Here is an 18430-nt window from a genome sequence, read left to right as displayed (position 1 = left end):
ATTAATTGATTGATCAGCCAGGAAAAACAATAACAGTGTATATGATCCCTGACTGATCTACTCACCTCAAACATCAGATATACCCAGTATAACTGTGTTCAGAAGGTCGATTCTCCTCATTACAACTCTTTCTTTCTTTCTTTCTAAATATTTTCAGGGTAACTCAGGTCTGGGGTTCAGCATCGCAGGAGGGACAGACAATCCTCACATTGGAGAAGATCCTTCTATCTTCATCACCAAGATTATACCTGGAGGGGCCGCCGCCCAGAATGGACGACTCAGGTACACACACGGGGGCGCACACACACACACATAAATAAATCATTAAATAATTAAATATTTGAGATAAGAATGAATTTAATTAATCCATGAGAATATTATGAAGAAATTATTCAAAAGGGAAAAAAGCCATTGAATATTAACTAAATATTTATGGATCTAATGGTAACAAAAATGTTAAAGACATAAATATGATTAATCTTGATTTGACCAGCTCTCAGTCACCGTTACTGATCATCACTGATATTTGATTGATGATCATTTCTGATCACAGTTTTATTAAAAAAAAAAAGAAGTCGGTGCAAATTGATCAGTAATCATCTTGTCATTTTCAAAGCTGCCATTGTTTTTGTTTCCCTTCTCATGTTTGGACCTTTCTGTTCGTTACCGTTCTGTGCAGGGTGAACGACTGTATAGTCCGTGTCAACGAGGCAGACGTCAGGGAGGTGACCCACAGTGGAGCTGTGGAGGCGCTGAAGGAGGCAGGAGGTCTGGTCAGACTGTGTATACGAAGAAGGAGGAGCCTCTCTGAGAGAGTCATGGATATCAAGCTGGTCAAAGGGCCCAAAGGTGAGAAAAAACCACAAATGTAAAAAGGCCTCTCGATGCAGTCCGTCATCAGTAAAACAGACATATTTTTGTTTTTGGCTTCATTCAGCACATTAAATCAGTACTTTGAGATTAGAGTAATGAATTTTGTTGACAAGCTTCTTTTACCTCTGCGGCATGAGGAAATAGAGTTATTAATTTGTGCCTGAAGTAACAGCATATCATGAAGTCACATTTTTTCCAATTCTGCTCAGAAGTCTGCATGTTTCAGTGTAGTATATGTGATCATTGGAAAGTAAATAGTGACAGAGCATTCAAACATTTAAGCTAAAAATCTGTATTGTATTCACTCTAACAGCCAGAACTGGTAAAAAGGGAGAGCGAACTAAAAAAGGCCGGACTGCAGCATATTTAAATTCATGAAATAGAGAACATTGTCAGAAAACCTGTTAGAACCAAAATACGACCTGTTGCTGTTTTCTTTCAGGTTTAGGATTCAGTATAGCAGGTGGAGTTGGAAACCAACACGTCCCAGGTGACAACGGCATCTACGTGACGAAGGTCATCGAGGGAGGAGCTGCACACAAAGACGGACGGCTACAGATAGGGGACAAACTTGTGGCTGTGAGAAACACTTTGTTATTTGTCTTCATTCCAGTTCATTCTATTTGTGGTATGCTCTTATCATCAGGCTGTCTAGTGTGTCTATTGTAGTAAACATTAAAGGAATTTATTTTTGATTGATTCACACAATGACACTTAGTTTTCTAAGTGAGACACATAAAAAGAAATACTGAAGACCTTTGGAGAAGTTGACGTTTAACTAATGAATATCCCTTACTACCATTCAAAATTAATTCTAATATCTTTAGGTTTCATTTTTAACCCTCAGTCAAAGCAAGCCAGAAAAAGTGTGCTCTTGTGTAATGTAATTGTTTGAACGTTACTTGAGCCCGTTCAGTTTTTACTTTAAGGCTTTCCAATTCCACTTTTAAATCAAAACACTTACCTACATGTTCCTACATTTACCTACTGGGTTTGTTTTAAGGACAATGTACAAGGGTTTAACTTTGTGTTTTGCTCTTCACGAGGCTCTTAGCGGATACACAGAACACAAGGTACAACCAATTAACCTCAAACTTTATCAAACAAAATAATAGTTTCTACTCTAAGATAAGATACGATATATTAATGGTTACTGTATAAGTACAATGAAATGCTGTCTAATTCTACTATCCTGCTATTTATTTTACCTTTATTGTAGCAGGAGGCCCTTGAGATTAAAATCCCCTTACTGAGGCAGCAACCATGCTGCAGTGAAACTGTATTTGTATCAGTGAGATAACCCAAACAACATGGTGAGAAGCTGCTCATAGCTGCTGTAGGTTTGGATAAGAAGATTACACACATATGATGTCAGATTACCCAGCACGGCCTTGCTCACATGAATTCATAAATGAAGCTGTCTACACAGATTTAGTGATGGCCAACCCACCAATTCATAAAGCATACAGTGATGAGTTCAGGACCCAGGGTTATAAATCAGAGCGCGCCGTGGTGCTCACAGAATCTAAAGCATGAAGTACACAAAAGGAAGCATGCATGTAGATAACATCAGGACATCCGTTTAATACACTACAAACTAAAATCAAAAAGGTATACTCAGTTACAGTTTCTTCAGGGGATTTTTTAATGCAGACTTAAAAACAAATGACATAATACTTGATAACTTTTTCAATTGAGTCTCTCTTTAGATAGTGAAGATTTGGTTACATGGGGATTGCCATAGAGACAGTAAATGATTTGTTTTTACAGCATTCAAAGTGCCTTAAAACCCCTTTAAGTGACTCTTAAAGCTGCTGAAAAGTGATCTATTTTATCTATTACTCATGGTTTGGCTCAGAAGTATCAAATGAGTATGTGAGTATAGGTATAAAAAAAAAGACACTTGAACACACCATGGAAACAGCAACTACACTGCAGGATAGCATCCTCTCTGTATTTTTCAATCATTAACTTTAATATTATCTCAATACTGCGCCTGTGAGTTTGTCCACACCTATCCGAGGTAATGTGTCAGTTGTCTTCATGTGTGTCCAGGTAAACGCCTCCTGTTTAGAGGAGGTCACCCATGAGGAGGCAGTGGCTGCTCTCAAGTCCACGCCTGACGTTGTTTACCTGCGTGTGGCCAAACACACCTCCCTTTTAATCAACGACAACTTCCCTCCGCCCGATGTCACAAACTGTGAGTACCAGAGACTTACCCACAGTATACCAAATGTTTTTCTATAACACGGCCTCTCTGTAAACACAGCATCAGGCACACTTTGTGGTTACATTTTGCCCTGTGAATGTAGCACACTCTGAGAAGACGGAGCATTTTAGGGCCAGATGGTGCTGAACCATAAAGAACAGCAAGAGACAAAGCTGTTGGTGCAGATTTCTGCTTAGGAGGGGGTTTTAACAGAAAGTTTACATCTAATGCTGGGCTCGTAAAAGTACTTGAAGTATTTCACAACGTGTAACTTGATTTCACCTTCAAGAAACTATTTAAAAGTAACATGCTCAGCAGCTGATAGATGTTAACAAACACTGCTTTTTATATAATTCTGAAATGCTAATGGCAGAAGCATGAGACAACATTGTGATTTTTTTTTAATGGAATAAAAACTTGCAGGCACATCTTCCTCAATCGAAGAAGCCTGACCAGTTTTTTTTTCTGCGAAGAAAAGAGTATTTCTTTTCATATTTAAGGTTAAGGTTAAGGTTCCTTTTATAATTACAGAGAAAGGTAAATGTGTTGTGCAGAGAGGTGATTCAGTGGTCATACAACACATAATAATACAGGTCAATTAAAAAGACCAGACAGAAAACATTCAAACAAACATTGTCCATTGCATCAGGTCATGGCAGGGTCCTTACACAGACACCCACTCAAAGGTTTAAAATACCCTGGCATGGTTAAAGTGCATCATCTTGTGCTAGATTTACTTTCAAATGACTGTAGCTTAACTAAGGCTCTAACATTTACACCTATGTTTCAGAAGTTGCCCTTTCCTATCAAGAACATTTTTACTCAGCAGGTGTAACTTAACAGAAAGCTTGCTGATTAGAAGTAAGTGGGCTTTTATGAAAAGGGGTGTTGAAGAGTTAGAACAGAGAGAGGATGAGGGGCCGCTGTAACATTAATAAGGCTTTTGTTTGAAGCCATTTTAAGTTGGTTAGACACATTATGTATTATGGTTTAAAATATGTAATGATTCATCAAGCTGACAGTTTTAAATGTGCGATATGAAGGACTAATAATCAGGCTTGATAAATTTAGTCCACTGGATGACAGCCACTTGAATCTTCTCCAAATAAGCATATTATCAAACAACATGTTACCAAACAGCATATATCACACCACCGCCTCTCACAGTCTCTCTGATTTTATACAGAACATTCCCAGTACTGACAGTAAGAATAGAAACACAGAACGAGGGTGAACATTTACCAATCAATCTGAACTTTTTTTGTTAGTATTTAAAATAATAATCTTTAAATAGAGTCCATGATTGGATCCATAAATGATCTTAAATGTGTACCAGTAAAGAATAGTAATTCAAAATGTGTGTTTGTTTCCTCCAGCTTACTCCCCACATCAAGACAACCATATAAGCCCCTACATGAGCGGCAGCCAATCAGTAAGCCCTGCCCCGTTGACCACGCCCAGATACTCACCGCTGCCGAGGGCTATGGCTGGAGACGACGACATCCCCAGGTGAGATGTGACTCATAAACATGTGGAGAATTATGAGACTCAATAATAATAATAATAGCTTTATTTATATAGCACCTTTAAAAACAAATGTTTACAAAGTGCTGTGACAGACAAATCAAATACAGGAACACGACAACAGAACAGAGATCAACAGAGAGGGCAAAATTATAAATGTAAATAACAGGAATAAGATTCAACAGGCAGGTATGGAGAGGCAGTTCAATACAGTGAATGAAAATTAGTTTAAAATGCCACTGACTCTGCCCGCCTTATCTCCTCAGGCAGGTTGTTCGAGGGCCTCAATAGACAAAAGATGTTTTTCTGATTGGTGCAATGAAAACCTTTTTTTACATTATTACATTCTACATATAACTCCATTAGACCAAACATATTCATGATGTGATTATTGTATTACACTCAAAAATGACCAAATATGCATAACTATACTTATCTTTATGTATAAGATTGTATATCCCATTATCTACAGTATGTCAGCTCAAGTCTGAGGAATACATTTTCAAAAAACATCATTACGGTTCTTTTCAAAAACATGAATGAAACAAAGTTTATAAGTTGGGCTAAACTAGTGGGAAGAAATAGTTTTTGTCCTCTTCTTCTTATTTTACCTTCATGTCGTCCTCCTGTGAGCTCTTACTGCTCCAAAACAACAGATTCTGATACATTAGGAGTCCCTGACGGGCATGGACAACCTAAGATGTACAGTGTGACCTCTGCTGCTGCTCCCTGTGCTGACACACACTCACACACACACACACACACACACACACACACACACACACACACACACACACACACACACACACAAACACATACACAAACTCCCAGTGCTGCTCTACTGTCTTTAATCCATTTTAATGGACGGATTACATCCAATCACAGCCCTCGTCACTCAACTGGCGTCACTGTGGTTACCAGAATATGACTCATTTCGTCATAGTCCTCTGGGCCAATCATTGCCCTTTGATTATAATAAATCTGATAAGCCACAGACTGACTGCATAGCGGTCATATTGACGTCTGCCATGCTTTATTCTCGGCCTTCTTTTTCCCCCTCTGCCTCTTATTCTCTCCCCTCTGTATCTATCCACGTGTTTAGATTCTCATGCAAATAGAGGATTAAGGCTTTTAGTAAATGTCCACTGAGTGTTCACAATAGAAAAGAAGAATCTGCTTTCTCTTTCAGCAGATGATTTCATGTGAAAGTGAGTGAAGGATGCACTAATTCAGCTATTTTTAATTGTACTGATGCCAATATCTGTCCAAACTGAAACTCTAATTACACAAATTCTAATAGCTGTATACTAAACCGAGCTGCAGGGAATGTTAACATGGTAACGCCTGGACATTTAAACTAGGCCACTAGCCCATATTAATGAATGTAACCTTTAAATTATACACAGAATCTTTGTGACGCTTATTAGGGATTCTGTGTTAAATGAAATGAAACTTTTTATGACACTTATTAAGGAATCATTGTTAAATGAAATGAAACTCCTAAGAAGGATATCGAGTATGTGCGCACGCTCTTTTCAAATAACCCGAAAGCAAGCTTTGTTTTATGATTCATGTACTGTTTTGTTCGTGTTTTTTTTTTCTGGGAGTGCCGTTTGAATAAATTAACAGAAATAATGTGGATCAATCTTTCACGGTTTCTCATCCACTAGTTTCATATTGATGCACTCATCTTTGTTTCTTTCTTGTAGTCAGAGTGTTATGTAGATGTTGAGTATTCATACTTAAAGTTGTTCACCTTTTGATCATGGATGACTTCAGTGTTTCAGAAGAATGTGGGCTATTATGACATTATATATATATATATTTTTCACGAGGACAATATGATTGTTGAGTGGTTTGCACACTCTGATGGAACTGCTTTGGATTGTGTCATTAACATCAATCTGCACGTTTTATATTGTTAAATCTGGATTTCTTAGTACGGGATTCCTGAGTGCAGGAATGAGACGAAACCCTTTCTGGTTATGATCTCCAGTGGGAGCTCGGTTTCAATTGATTATATCTACTTGAAGTTGTTAATAAATCATTGTTTTGTTTTTTTAAAGCTTCTCAAGTGCAATCTCATTACTTTCATTACCTTCTCACTGAACGTAACAGTACGTATAGGCTGAGTCAGAAGTAGGTGTGTGTGTGTTCTGGACATAACAGTAACTCACTGACTGTGTTGGTGCAACAAAACAGAGATAGTGCCATACTGACATCTGCTGGTCATTTTGGTGAATTATCCCAATTTGAAAAACCCTTTCCTCTCTCTGAGACGTTCCATTTTCAAATACACGTTCATCTTGTACACATTCTGAAACCATAAGAATACACACACAATTTATACTAAATATCAGCAAATCCTTGAAGCAGCAGAAAGGAACCAATTATCACATGTCATTACTCATCACAGTACCTCCAAAACTAAATCCCAATTTAAACAAATAATAATGAGTGATGTACTTATTTATAGTAAACCATTAGAAGAGCCTTTTCTTAGTTTTCCCTAACTGTTATTTTATGCTCTTGGTGTTATTCTCCTGTTGTTTAATACTTCTGTTCTTACTCTGTAGCTCTTTGAGGTTTGTCTGTTATGTAAAGTGTGTTACAAATAAAACATTTTATCATTATTATAATTATGGATACCATCATATTGATCAGTGTGTGTTTGTTTCATCTGTGTTTCCGTAGAGAACCCAGGCGGGTGGTGCTCCAGCGAGGGTCCACAGGTCTTGGTTTTAACATTGTTGGAGGGGAGGATGGAGAGGGAATCTTCATCTCCTTCATTCTTGCTGGAGGTCCGGCTGATCTCTGTGGGGAGTTACGAAAAGGAGATCGCATCCTGTCGGTAAGAACTAAGGCCTTCTATAAGCGGCACACACAGAAATATAATACAAGCACTTTCACAACTAATAATATCAATAACTCTCCTCTTTACGTTATTATAACTGGGTTATAATGGCTACTCCAGGGAGTCTTCCTGCCACTTCATTTATTTTGAGTATCACTTTCTTTGCACATTCTCAGTCACTCAGTCGGGCATCGATGCTGTAATAGCTGAAGCATGTTTTAAAGCTTCATCCTGTGTTCCACTAAAGATAAATATGGCTTTCATATCCTTCAGACAGCATTCAAACAGGATTAAGTCATCATACTGTAGAGGGACTGATAATCCCTGCAGGATGACACTGACAATATCATGATGCAAGTCCTGACATAGAGGCTTTGTATGCATTCAACTCGGTTTCACTTTAACACATGCACACTTACACGTGACCGGTCACCTGTGGGATATTGACCCACCAAGATGTTCAGTGCTGTATACATTCACTTCTATTGATCCATGCATGGGGCTCTAATTCGTTGTGTGTGTGTCTGTGCCTCTGTGTGCTTGTAGGTGAACGGTGTAGACCTGTCCAGTGCAACACACGAGCAGGCAGCTGCAGCTCTGAAGAACGCAGGAACCAACGTTACTATAGTAGCACAGTACAGACCTGAGGGTGAGTACAGCAGCCAAACACAGCACACTGACATTCAAGCAAAGAGTCTGATTGTATTTTGCAATCAGTTGTTGCACTGCAAAGTTACGACGTTCTTTTGTCAAGCTTGGGGATGATTGCGGTAAAACAGGGTTAAAACTTTTAACCAATTTCCAAAATATACACAGGCTGTCAGCCAGGTGTTAGAGGAATTGTTGCTACAGTTCATATGGATGTGAAATCAATGAACTCCTCATGCATGCTGTACTGACTAAGAAAGCTTAATTATTAGTTAAGCTGAGTTGCTGTTGGAACTGTGTCATAATTACTTACATGCACTCTGTCTTGCTCTGCTGGATTTAGGTATACACTGTGACTCAAAAAACATGACTGAATATCCAACCAGCCTAAACTCTGTAAACTGATTCCATAACATTATCTGCACTCAAATGTTGGGATTCCATCCCCACTCTTTAAAGCAGAGGTTGTTACCTTAGTTCTCAAAACAAGAAGGCAGACACTAGATATCCAAGCTGTTATAGCCTGCAGTTCTTCTCGGTCAATGTTTATATCAGATGCCGGTGCAAGTGGCCTCAACAAAAATGTTTCGCAGCTTTGCTAAGCTCATGTATAAGATAAAATTAACGGGTTTATGGTTAAATCTCCAAAACCTTCTCTCTAGGTAATGATCAGGTGGATCCTCATCCATTTTTTCTGCATGAATTCATTTTAAAATTGGAAGCAGTGCTCTAAACTCAAGAACCAGGTTGCAATATTAATGTATCATAAGTTTATTGTTTTTTAGATATTGGGTGTTTTTATAAAGCAGGTTGAAGTTCACACTACAGAATATCTGCCCAATCATTATTACTGGAATCATGACCTTACTTACAATGGTATGAGTGACGTGACTCTGCAAATTCACAATTTTTGCGACACACACACACACACACACACACACACACACACACACACACACACACACACACACACACACACACACACACACACACACACACACACACACACACACACACACACACAGCACCAACCTGGATCTACTGGGAGTCACTAAAAAACCTGTAACCTAGGTAACCAGGTTATAACTGCTGACCTGCTCAGCTAATGGGGTGCTGTCAATGTGGGGACAAGCACACAGACACAGACACACACAGACACACACACACACACACTCACAGGTCCCCTGGTCCCTGATGCACTATGGACTTGTGTTTACAGGAAGTGAAATGTGTGTGTGTGTGTGTGTGTGTGTGTGTGTGTGTGTGTGTGTGTGTGTTTCACTGTTATGGGTCTCTTTCTGGTATCAGCTATGTTTTATTCAGCCCTGGAGGAGGTCCAGGAAGATGTTGTTATTGAGAAAACCAACTTAGAAAACTCAGGATAACAGGTCCTTGAAAAGTTTGCAGAGAAACATAATCAAACGTATTAAATAAATTGTATCTGCAGAAATACAACATTTTTTTAAGAACCATACAAATGATTCATCATTTAATGTATGGTTGGCTAATTAAATCTGTGAATGAATTAAGAGTCTGCTGATGATAAATCCTGCCAATAATACCCCAAATAAAGTGTTTAATGAAGTATTTCTTTAGAGTTTGTTGTAAATGTCCAAGGGTCAGTCTAAAACACAAACATGTTTTTGGACCTACGAGTAAAAAGATATCGTTAATCAAAGTCAGGTAAAAGTTTTGAGTTCTAAAGACCAGTGGAGAGAGGAGGACAGGTGGCAGTAGGTCAGACTGCTTCGGGGTTCAGGGTTCAGTTAGCAGTGGGTAAAAAGGCCTTAGGACGAAGCTAAATGTTAACGAGTGTTCAGATGATTTATGAGGTCGTTTACTTCACTGAGTCAACAGGTCGCTAATTAAAATGCCCCTTGTGATGAGTTTGAGAATCATCATCATCATCAACTTGACGCTAATGTTTGTGTCAAGGGCTAGAACGTTTGGAGGAAAACAGAGGAGGTGTTCCAGCCAGAGCATCACCTATACAAATGGATGTTTGCCAATCAAGAGTCAAAAACACAAAGTTGTAGACTGTCAGAACATAGATAACTTCCTCAGTAGCTACGGTATTTAAATGTGCTGGGAGCTGATGGAGCCAGTACATGTATGTGACCCTCACATTGTGCTATGGGACATGGGTTATGTTTATTAAAAGGTTTTACATATTGTACTTGATAAATAGAATGTGAATTTTAATCTTAAAAGAGAAGGCTTTTTTTTAGGTATGTCCCATGTTAATTCCTCTTCTCAATATGATGATGATATGATATGATATGATATGATGTATTTTTGTTAGGTTGATGCAGAAGAAGAAATGTCAGAACTGAGACGTTAAGTTTAATCAAGTGCCACTTTGATACAGTCCCTGGAATCACAAAAAAAAGTTTGAATGTCAGAATGTATTGCCGATTATAATAAAAAACAATTAAAATCAGACAAACTAAACACTGACCTCGTGACCTTAAGAAGTTGTCTCGTGTTGCCTCTCAGCAGGGATCCTCGTGAATAAGCAGTTTGTAGAGAGCATAGTGAGTATGTTGGGGGCACACGGGTGGATGATGGGGACATATTGTGACAGTGTCGGAGTTGGTTTGATGATGGCTCTTCTTTCTCAGACACCTTCTGTGTAAGTTATGGGAGTGTGTTTTGTGTCTGCAGTGTTTGTTCGGTAGGATCAGCACCATGGACAGCACCCTAAGAGTTGGGACGACGGTCTTTATCAAACTCTCTGTATGAAAGCATCAGATGCAGCACACTGAAACACATCCAGCTATGCCTGTATGCAATCAGAAACAAGGTTTATACATGTATTGTTAGTCAGTGTTTCTTTTTTTTAAGAAGTAAGGAAATACTACGAATGCCTATTCTCCTCTCAGCTGGCATGCTGGGTCTATATTTTATTGACAGCAGCTTACAGGTGGAGTTCTGGCAGGAGATCTAGAGAAGAAGTAAACAAAGTTGTGATGAATCTTACAAGCCACAGGCATATGGTGTTTTGTTTTTCATGATTTTAAGGAGTATGGAGAACAGCCTTTAAACAAAACACACTGACACTGCTGCTTCTTTTGTCATGCTGTTTGACGTACCACAGCTGCAAGCTATCTATATCTAAAAACTGACTTCAGCAGTGCACCTCTGACCTCTGTCGATCCTTGTTTGGATGGTCATTCAATTAAAGTACTTGTTAGTGTTAGGGAGTTAGAGAGGGACACTTAGCCAATAAGGCAGTTACTTTGGACTTTGTGTCCATTGTTTCCACTGACCAGCAGATTTGTATTTCTTTAAATTATTATGCAGTCTGTTTTGTGATTCAGAGCTCCCAGATTAATCAGGACAAACTGTGTTTGCTGTGATGTTAACTTGCAGCATAAGAACACTTAGGTGGAGTAATACACGTTGTGAGAAGTCCTAGTGATGTTGTTCTGATGGAATGCCTCTTGTCCAAACGGAGAACTCAGTCCAAACTAACTTCCTAAATGACTAAACATTTATGATGATATTTTCTTTTAAAAATAAATGTTTTTTTAGACTATACATAAAGAACAAACGTAGTTTACAGTTACAACTTATTCTAAATGCAAAGTGAAAAAATATCAACAGTAGTGTAATCAGTTTTGCTGCTCTTGATCCCTCTATCAAAGTAACATCCAAGTAGTCATGAAGCAAGGCTTGTTGGAAGCATATTTGAAATATGCATTTCAATATCTCTGTTGTGTTAAAGGGAAAAGGTTTGAAAATATTCCTGCAGATACTTCACTAATCCCAAATGTCAAAATGGTTCCATGCTCTGTTGAGCTGGTTTGGTTATACTCTATTTTTTGGGCGTGTGTGATTGGGGGAATCTTACAGTGACAACCTATTACTTACAGTCCATGGTGACAGCACACAGTGGGTATCAGAGGTGAGCCAGCTGGCTTCCCTTAGAGCAGTCTGTGCTGTAGCCTTATATCAATAGGCAAAGATTTAACTGCTTAAAATTGGAGAAACTAGATCTAGTTCAGCATTAATGATTGATTTGTTCACATGCTGACTCTGAGGTAGAACAGGTTGATCTAAAATCTGTGTGTGTGTGTGTGTGTGTGTGTGTGTGTGTGTGTGTGTGTGTGTGTGTGTGTGTGTGTGTGTGTGTGTGTGTGCGTGTGCGTGTGCGTGTGCGTGTGCGTGTGCGTGTGTGTGCGTGTGCATGCGCCTGTGCCTGTCTGTGTCGTGACTCTTATTAGTCATTGTTGAATGACTCCATATCAAGCCGTCTGTCCACGCTGGGCTTTGGTCAGCACTGCCCATGACTATCTGTGAGTGTGTTTGTCTGTCCATCTGAGATCTATGTTTGTCCCGTTCCCGTGGCGATAGCATGCGCAGACCAGCAGTGCTCCCTCTGTTTCACAAACACAGTTCCTGCCAACGAGAGAGGAACTCATAACGACCTCCACCAGGAGAGAAAAGTGCATCTCTTGCTGTTTGTTTGTGTCTGTGTGCACTGTGCAGGTCTCCTCCTGTTGTTTATATTAAATATGTTACCAAGAAAGGGCAAGAAAACACAGCTCAGCTTGGGACAGAACTAAAACTTCTGATGGTGTGTGTGTGTGTGTGTGTCAGTGTTAGTGGCGAGCTGGTTGATTAAAGCTGATGCAGCAGATATAAGTTCTGTGTTTATTTGGTGTGCACAGCAGATGGAGTGTGTTCGCCTGTGAAAAGTCATGCTGCTTTACCCGACGTCCCCCATCGTCGTTCCACCAAGTTTAAGGCTATTATTGGCACCAACAAAAAAAAAGAAAAACATATTATATTAAACCTGATGCTCCAAAATATGTCTATGCCATTATTTATACACATTTTGCCAAGCAAGGCTATTTCTACTTTCTTTCAAATTCTCATTTTTTTAGGAACTTTTTTTTGGTTCTGACTAAACCTTACATGAAGAAGCTTAGAATAATTATGTCTTACAAAACTGTCATGACACTATCGTGAAAAATATACTTCACACATTCAGGCCAACATACTTAACATAGAGTTTATGTGATGTTCTGATTCCAGACATTATGACGACACATAATGGCACACAACAGGAGATGATCTGTGTCCACCATTTTTTAACTCACTGGATATACTCTTGTTTAACCAGAGGTCATCACCTGGTGGGGACATGCAGGAGGAGAAGTCATGTGTGTAGATGACTCTTTATGGGTTGATACGTTTTATGGTTGTATAAAAAAAAAAAAAAACCCAGGCAAGAAAGAAAAAAAGCAACAAAATGATGTGCAAGGTCATCGATGTCATCAACAATAATAACCTTCTCTTTACACTTTTCAATATATCTGATTCACATTAGCATTCTTAAAGACAGCACCTCCTGGAAAAGTCTAAATAAATCCAGGATTATAACAGCTAGTATATCTTATCATAAAGAATAACATGTAAATAAGTATATATCTTTAAACCACTATACATTTCTAATTTAACAGAGAATCCAAAATAAATGCCGCTCAGTTTGTTGAAAAATTCTCTGTTGATTAAAAAAAAAAAAAATCACCAAAAAGTGGCCGCATTGACCTTTAAGCAGGATCCACTCCCTTGCCATAAGTTTCCTGATGTTGGACAGCTAATGCCTGCAGGTTGACAGCAGTATTAGTCACTAAGATTACACACAACTGTCACGGATACACACTGTCACACTCATACTGTACACACACACACACACACACACACACACACACACACACACACACACACACACACACACACACACACACACACGGAGGCGGCGTCTGTCAGCAGTAATACTGAGGTGATGCGGAGAGGATTATCATCACTTCTCTTAGCCTGCTTATTACACTTAGCATGTGTATGTGTGTGTGAGTGTGTGTGTGTGTGTGTGTGTGTGTGTGTGTGTGTGTGTGTGTGTGTGTGTGTGTGTGTGTGTGTGTGTGTGTGTGTGTGTGTGTGTGTCATGCACCAGTTGTAAAGTAGAAGATTAAAGGAAACTCCTTCTCTGGTCGTAGGAAGGTAATCCGCTGAATACATACATTAGGCTTCAATCCTTTCTTTTCCTTCTTCACTACATGCTCTGTCCCTTTTTTTTTTTGGTTCCTTCCTTCTCCTTGGTCCTTGCTCCCTTTCTACTTATCAGCTCTGTGACAGGTGTTACTCGTGTCAATTGTAATGGTCTGCTCACCGCCCACCCTGTGTGTGAACGGGAAGGTGACTGATTTGAGACTTGTCACATTCAGGATTTTATTAGCTGCCCAGGATGAAACACATTTTTCAAATTTGACATTTCAAGTTGGAACAAATTCAACACATTATTGTTTTTATTTTCCTTTTCCCTCCCCTCTCTCTGTCTCCCTCCTCTACTTTCTTCTGCAATCTTATCACTTAATCAATGCTTCTATAGATTACTGCACTGTATCCTATCAATTATAGATGAGCCTCTTCCAGCACGGCTATTTTTAGATCCACTGCCTCAAAATCGATTCCTGGACCCCGCTCACAAGGGGAAGGATTTTTTTATTCCACTGGTCAGACATGGAGCGTATATGAACACATTTAACAGGAGGATCTAAATTAAATCTAACTCAAATAAATTAAATTAAATTAAATCTACTAAATAATAAAAAACTGAATGTAGCCCACATAAAGTTTTGGTAATGTACATGGTTAAACTTAATTTGTCCCCTTGGAGAAATTAGATTTTCGCAGCAGCGACAGTAAAGATGGGTCAGACAGGAAAAATTACAAACAGAATAAAAAGTACTCTGACTTAAAGGAGCCCTGTGGAGTCTTCTAGCAAACAAAGTTAGTTGTACCCACCGAGAACACATTCTGTTTATCCTGACAGATGTGTTGAATGGATTTCCTTTCTAATAAAACATCTGCAAAGCCACTGTTGGGAATATTTGGTGAAATGTGAAACGTTACCATCTGATTCTGTCTTAACCAAAATGCCAGCCTTGTTTGTTTTTCACTCAGGCAACCTGAGTTTGAGTCACATTGCAAACCACAAGATAGTGCTTACTCCTAGAATTGATGCTGGGTAGAGTCTGAATTTCTGCATTGCTCACAAATACTAACTTGTAAAAGTTCAATTATACTTAACGTTTATAAAATCATGGCTCAGATTGAACATAAGAAAATGGTGGAAAATATTGGTGCATTGCACACAGCACTACTGATGAGAACTACCCATCTCCAGTGGTTTGATTTTGAATATCACTGAAGCTGCACAATGCAGAGAAGGTCTCTGCCAGCTGCTGAACAATGCTCCTCCTGGGGGAGGAGAGAAGAGGAGAGGAGAGGAGAGGTAAATGAAGGAAGCAAGGAAGGAGGGAATATGAGCCCCAAAGCCATTAGTCTCTGTCATCACTCCTCCCCCTCCTCTTCCTCTCATCCTCCTCCTCATCCTCCCATCTCTCCTCTCATTTCTGTCTCTCCACTATGTTTTGTTTTCTCCCTCCATCTTTCTCTTGTTCTTCGTCTGATATTGTTGCATTGAGTTTGTGTGTGCTGGCAGACAGCTAAACGATAACCACAGGAAACTTCATATCTGGTGATTTTACTGTTTTAATCCTGGGTAGTTTGACTTCCACAGAGGAAGTGTGTTAGTTTGAAGCGTTAAGGGAAGTTTACAGCATCACCTTCTTACTTTGACGTGACACAACTATTCTAAGATACAGTTTTTCTTGAATATTCTTCATCGTTTAAACCCTGTAAAAAAAAACTTAAGTAAATATCAGACGGAGGAGAACGAAACATGATGAGTCTTGAAAAATGGAGAGGCTGAAACTGGAGACGAAAGAAAGAAAGGGGAGACAGATGGAGACACACACACATAAATCATGCAGAGCAGAAAGAATTTAATTCCTTTTACTTATGAAGGCTGACGCTGTTGTCTTATTTTCGTCGGGCTTTCATATTAAACAAATGGAAAAACCCATTCGATAAATATGAATTGAGCTGTTAGTTAATCTTTCCAAAAATCAATATTCAAAATGCTTGCTGAAGCTTTATCCTGCCTGTGTGTGTGTGTGTGTGTGCGTGTGTGTGTGTGTGTGTGTGTGTGTGTGTGTGTGGCATGCAGACCCATTCCCTTGGCCAAACTAGGGCAGGAGAGCCTGGCATCGACTCAGCTTCCTGCATGAGTGACCTGAGGAAACAGTGTTCATGTCTGTTGCTGAGTGTGTACGTGTGCGCGCGTGTGTGTGCATGTGTGTGTGTGTCTCCGCCCTACAGCAAGCTGCTGTCAAAGAGGGGGAGGAGCAAAGCAGCGCGGACGCACCAGCGACACGAGATATAGAGAAAGAGATGAGTGTAGTAGAGAGAGAGAGTTAGCATCTGTTGTTGCTGTGGCAGCTGAGCAGCGCTGGACTGATTTTAAACACACACACACACACAAGAGCGCGACTGCATACCTACACACACTCCTTTTCCACACACGTTTACATCTTTTCACTCTGGCTCCGGTGCTAAATCGTCTCCATCATAACACACACACACTCACACACACACACACACAGACACAGACACACACATCTGCTCACTCTCTCTCTATCTTTTTTTTTTTTTTTTTTACTGACTGAAAGCTGCAAAAACCCCTGTCTCTCACACGCACATCCAAAATCAAGCGTACCGGCTTCATCATCATATCGTGAGGACGTCTGCCAGCAGCATGTGAGTACAGCTGAGCACAAGTTGAAAGACCGATTTACAAAATGTCATTGCATCTCTTTTTTTTTAAGATCAAATCAGAGCATTTGTGAAGTGAAGTTTTGATTGTGTTTTTTTTTTTGGGGATGAAAATGGTGCAAAGTGACAGACTTAATGTGGTGAATCTGTTTTTGTTGTGACTCTGTTAGCCCTCTGATGACCAGTGATGCAGCACTAACATGTTGGCTCTAACGCTGTCTTTGCTCTGATGGCTCTCACAGTGCAAAGACATTATCAGTGATGTGGAAACATTGGGGTGTATGTGTGTGTGTAGTAGTATCAACAGTCTCACTTTTGTTCTCTAGCCTTGGTAGTCTTCTCTAGTCTTAAGACTCAAAGAAAAAAAAAAGAGAAGCTCGCAGCTCTGACTTTTAAACATCAGCACTTTTCTTTGCTCTTAAAGCAGAAGATGATCAGAGATGAAGCCTCGGCACCGTCGGCTTTTGTCTTTCTCTTCAGGACTCAATTACGCTAATATCTAAGCTGCAACACGGGCTTTGTTCCACGGGTCATAAAGACCAACAACAGTTTCTCTTCTCTTCGCTTTCTCCTCACACTGATGAAGTTTATTCTTTACTTCACTGGATCTGATGTGAGCGGGCTCATTCATCTGGTTCTTCTGCCTCTCTTATCTGTCTCTTTTTATTCACTCTTGTTTCATCCCTGCCTGCTTCTCTCTCTGTCTCTCTCTCTCTTGCTCTTAATCCCATAATGCTGTGTGGAGGCGATGTGTGTTGACACAGACATGCTGCCACTGCTGCTGCTGGTGTTTGTGTTCATACAGTATCTGCAGCATAGTATTTGGATGGGAGTTGAAAACAAACCCTAATTAATTTATTTGTAATGGACACAAGCGTCTGACTAAAAGACTGAAAATATCTATCTATCTATCAATCTATCTATCTATATATCTATCTAGCTCGTCTATCTAACTTCCAGCTCTTGTTATGAACAATTTGGAGGCAGTTTTATCTGTAGTTTTTGATTTTAAACCTTTCTTTTTGTCTTATAGCATGTATTGAATTGAATGTAACAAGTAAAATACTGGACACATGCAGGTAAATCGTCTTTTACCAGTATAGTCAGTGTACTGTTTGAAAAGCCTGTAAGATCATGTTCCTCAGAGCATTTCAGTGAATCAAAACGTATGTTGCTTTCAGGCGCTTTAGTAAAGTTTATCTTTTTGTGTCTGTGAGTGTCGATGTGTCAGATTAATGATTGCTGTGGGGGGAAATCAGAGCTGAGATCTGGCTGCTGTAGGCTGCTTCATGACAGTTTTCAGATGCTGAACATGCGTGTAGGAAGATAAACAAGTAAAGTGAAAACAGAAAAGGGGAGGAAAATTAGGAAAACCCAAGAGATACTGAAGGTTTAAGTTGTGCGTGTGTGTGTGCTTGTGTGTGTGTGTGGGGGCGTGTGTGTGTTTGTGTGTGTGTGTGTGTGTGTGTTATTCTGTGTAAGTGAGTGCATGACCGTGTGTACCTCCAGTATGATTGAATTACTCAGGGTTAATTAGATTCTCCCATCCACACAATAATGGTCCAGACACACACACACACACACACACACACACACACACACACACACACACACACACACACACACACACACACACA

The 18430-nt window shown here is 39.6% G+C and overlaps 1 protein-coding gene across 10 annotated transcripts in view; it reads left to right on the top strand.

The window, feature by feature from the left end:
- Nucleotides 1-18430, top strand: part of LOC109997158 (discs large homolog 1-like protein) — a 117079-nt gene that overhangs the window by 73150 nt on the left and 25499 nt on the right. For all 10 annotated transcript variants that reach the window (XM_065955617.1, XM_065955618.1, XM_065955622.1 and 7 more), the window contains 7 exons: nucleotides 158-282; nucleotides 680-849; nucleotides 1316-1452; nucleotides 2929-3073; nucleotides 4459-4591; nucleotides 7301-7457; nucleotides 8007-8109. In XM_065955617.1, the coding sequence (XP_065811689.1) occupies nucleotides 158-282; nucleotides 680-849; nucleotides 1316-1452; nucleotides 2929-3073; nucleotides 4459-4591; nucleotides 7301-7457; nucleotides 8007-8109 (970 nt within the window). The remainder of the gene's footprint in view (nucleotides 1-157; nucleotides 283-679; nucleotides 850-1315; nucleotides 1453-2928; nucleotides 3074-4458; nucleotides 4592-7300; nucleotides 7458-8006; nucleotides 8110-18430) is intronic.

Source organism: Labrus bergylta, chromosome 6 (assembly GCF_963930695.1).
Source record: "Labrus bergylta chromosome 6, fLabBer1.1, whole genome shotgun sequence".
Classification (NCBI taxonomy): domain Eukaryota; kingdom Metazoa; phylum Chordata; class Actinopteri; order Labriformes; family Labridae; genus Labrus; species Labrus bergylta.
The sequence above is the reverse complement of the archived record's forward strand: the minus strand, read 5'-3'. Positions and strand labels throughout refer to the sequence as shown.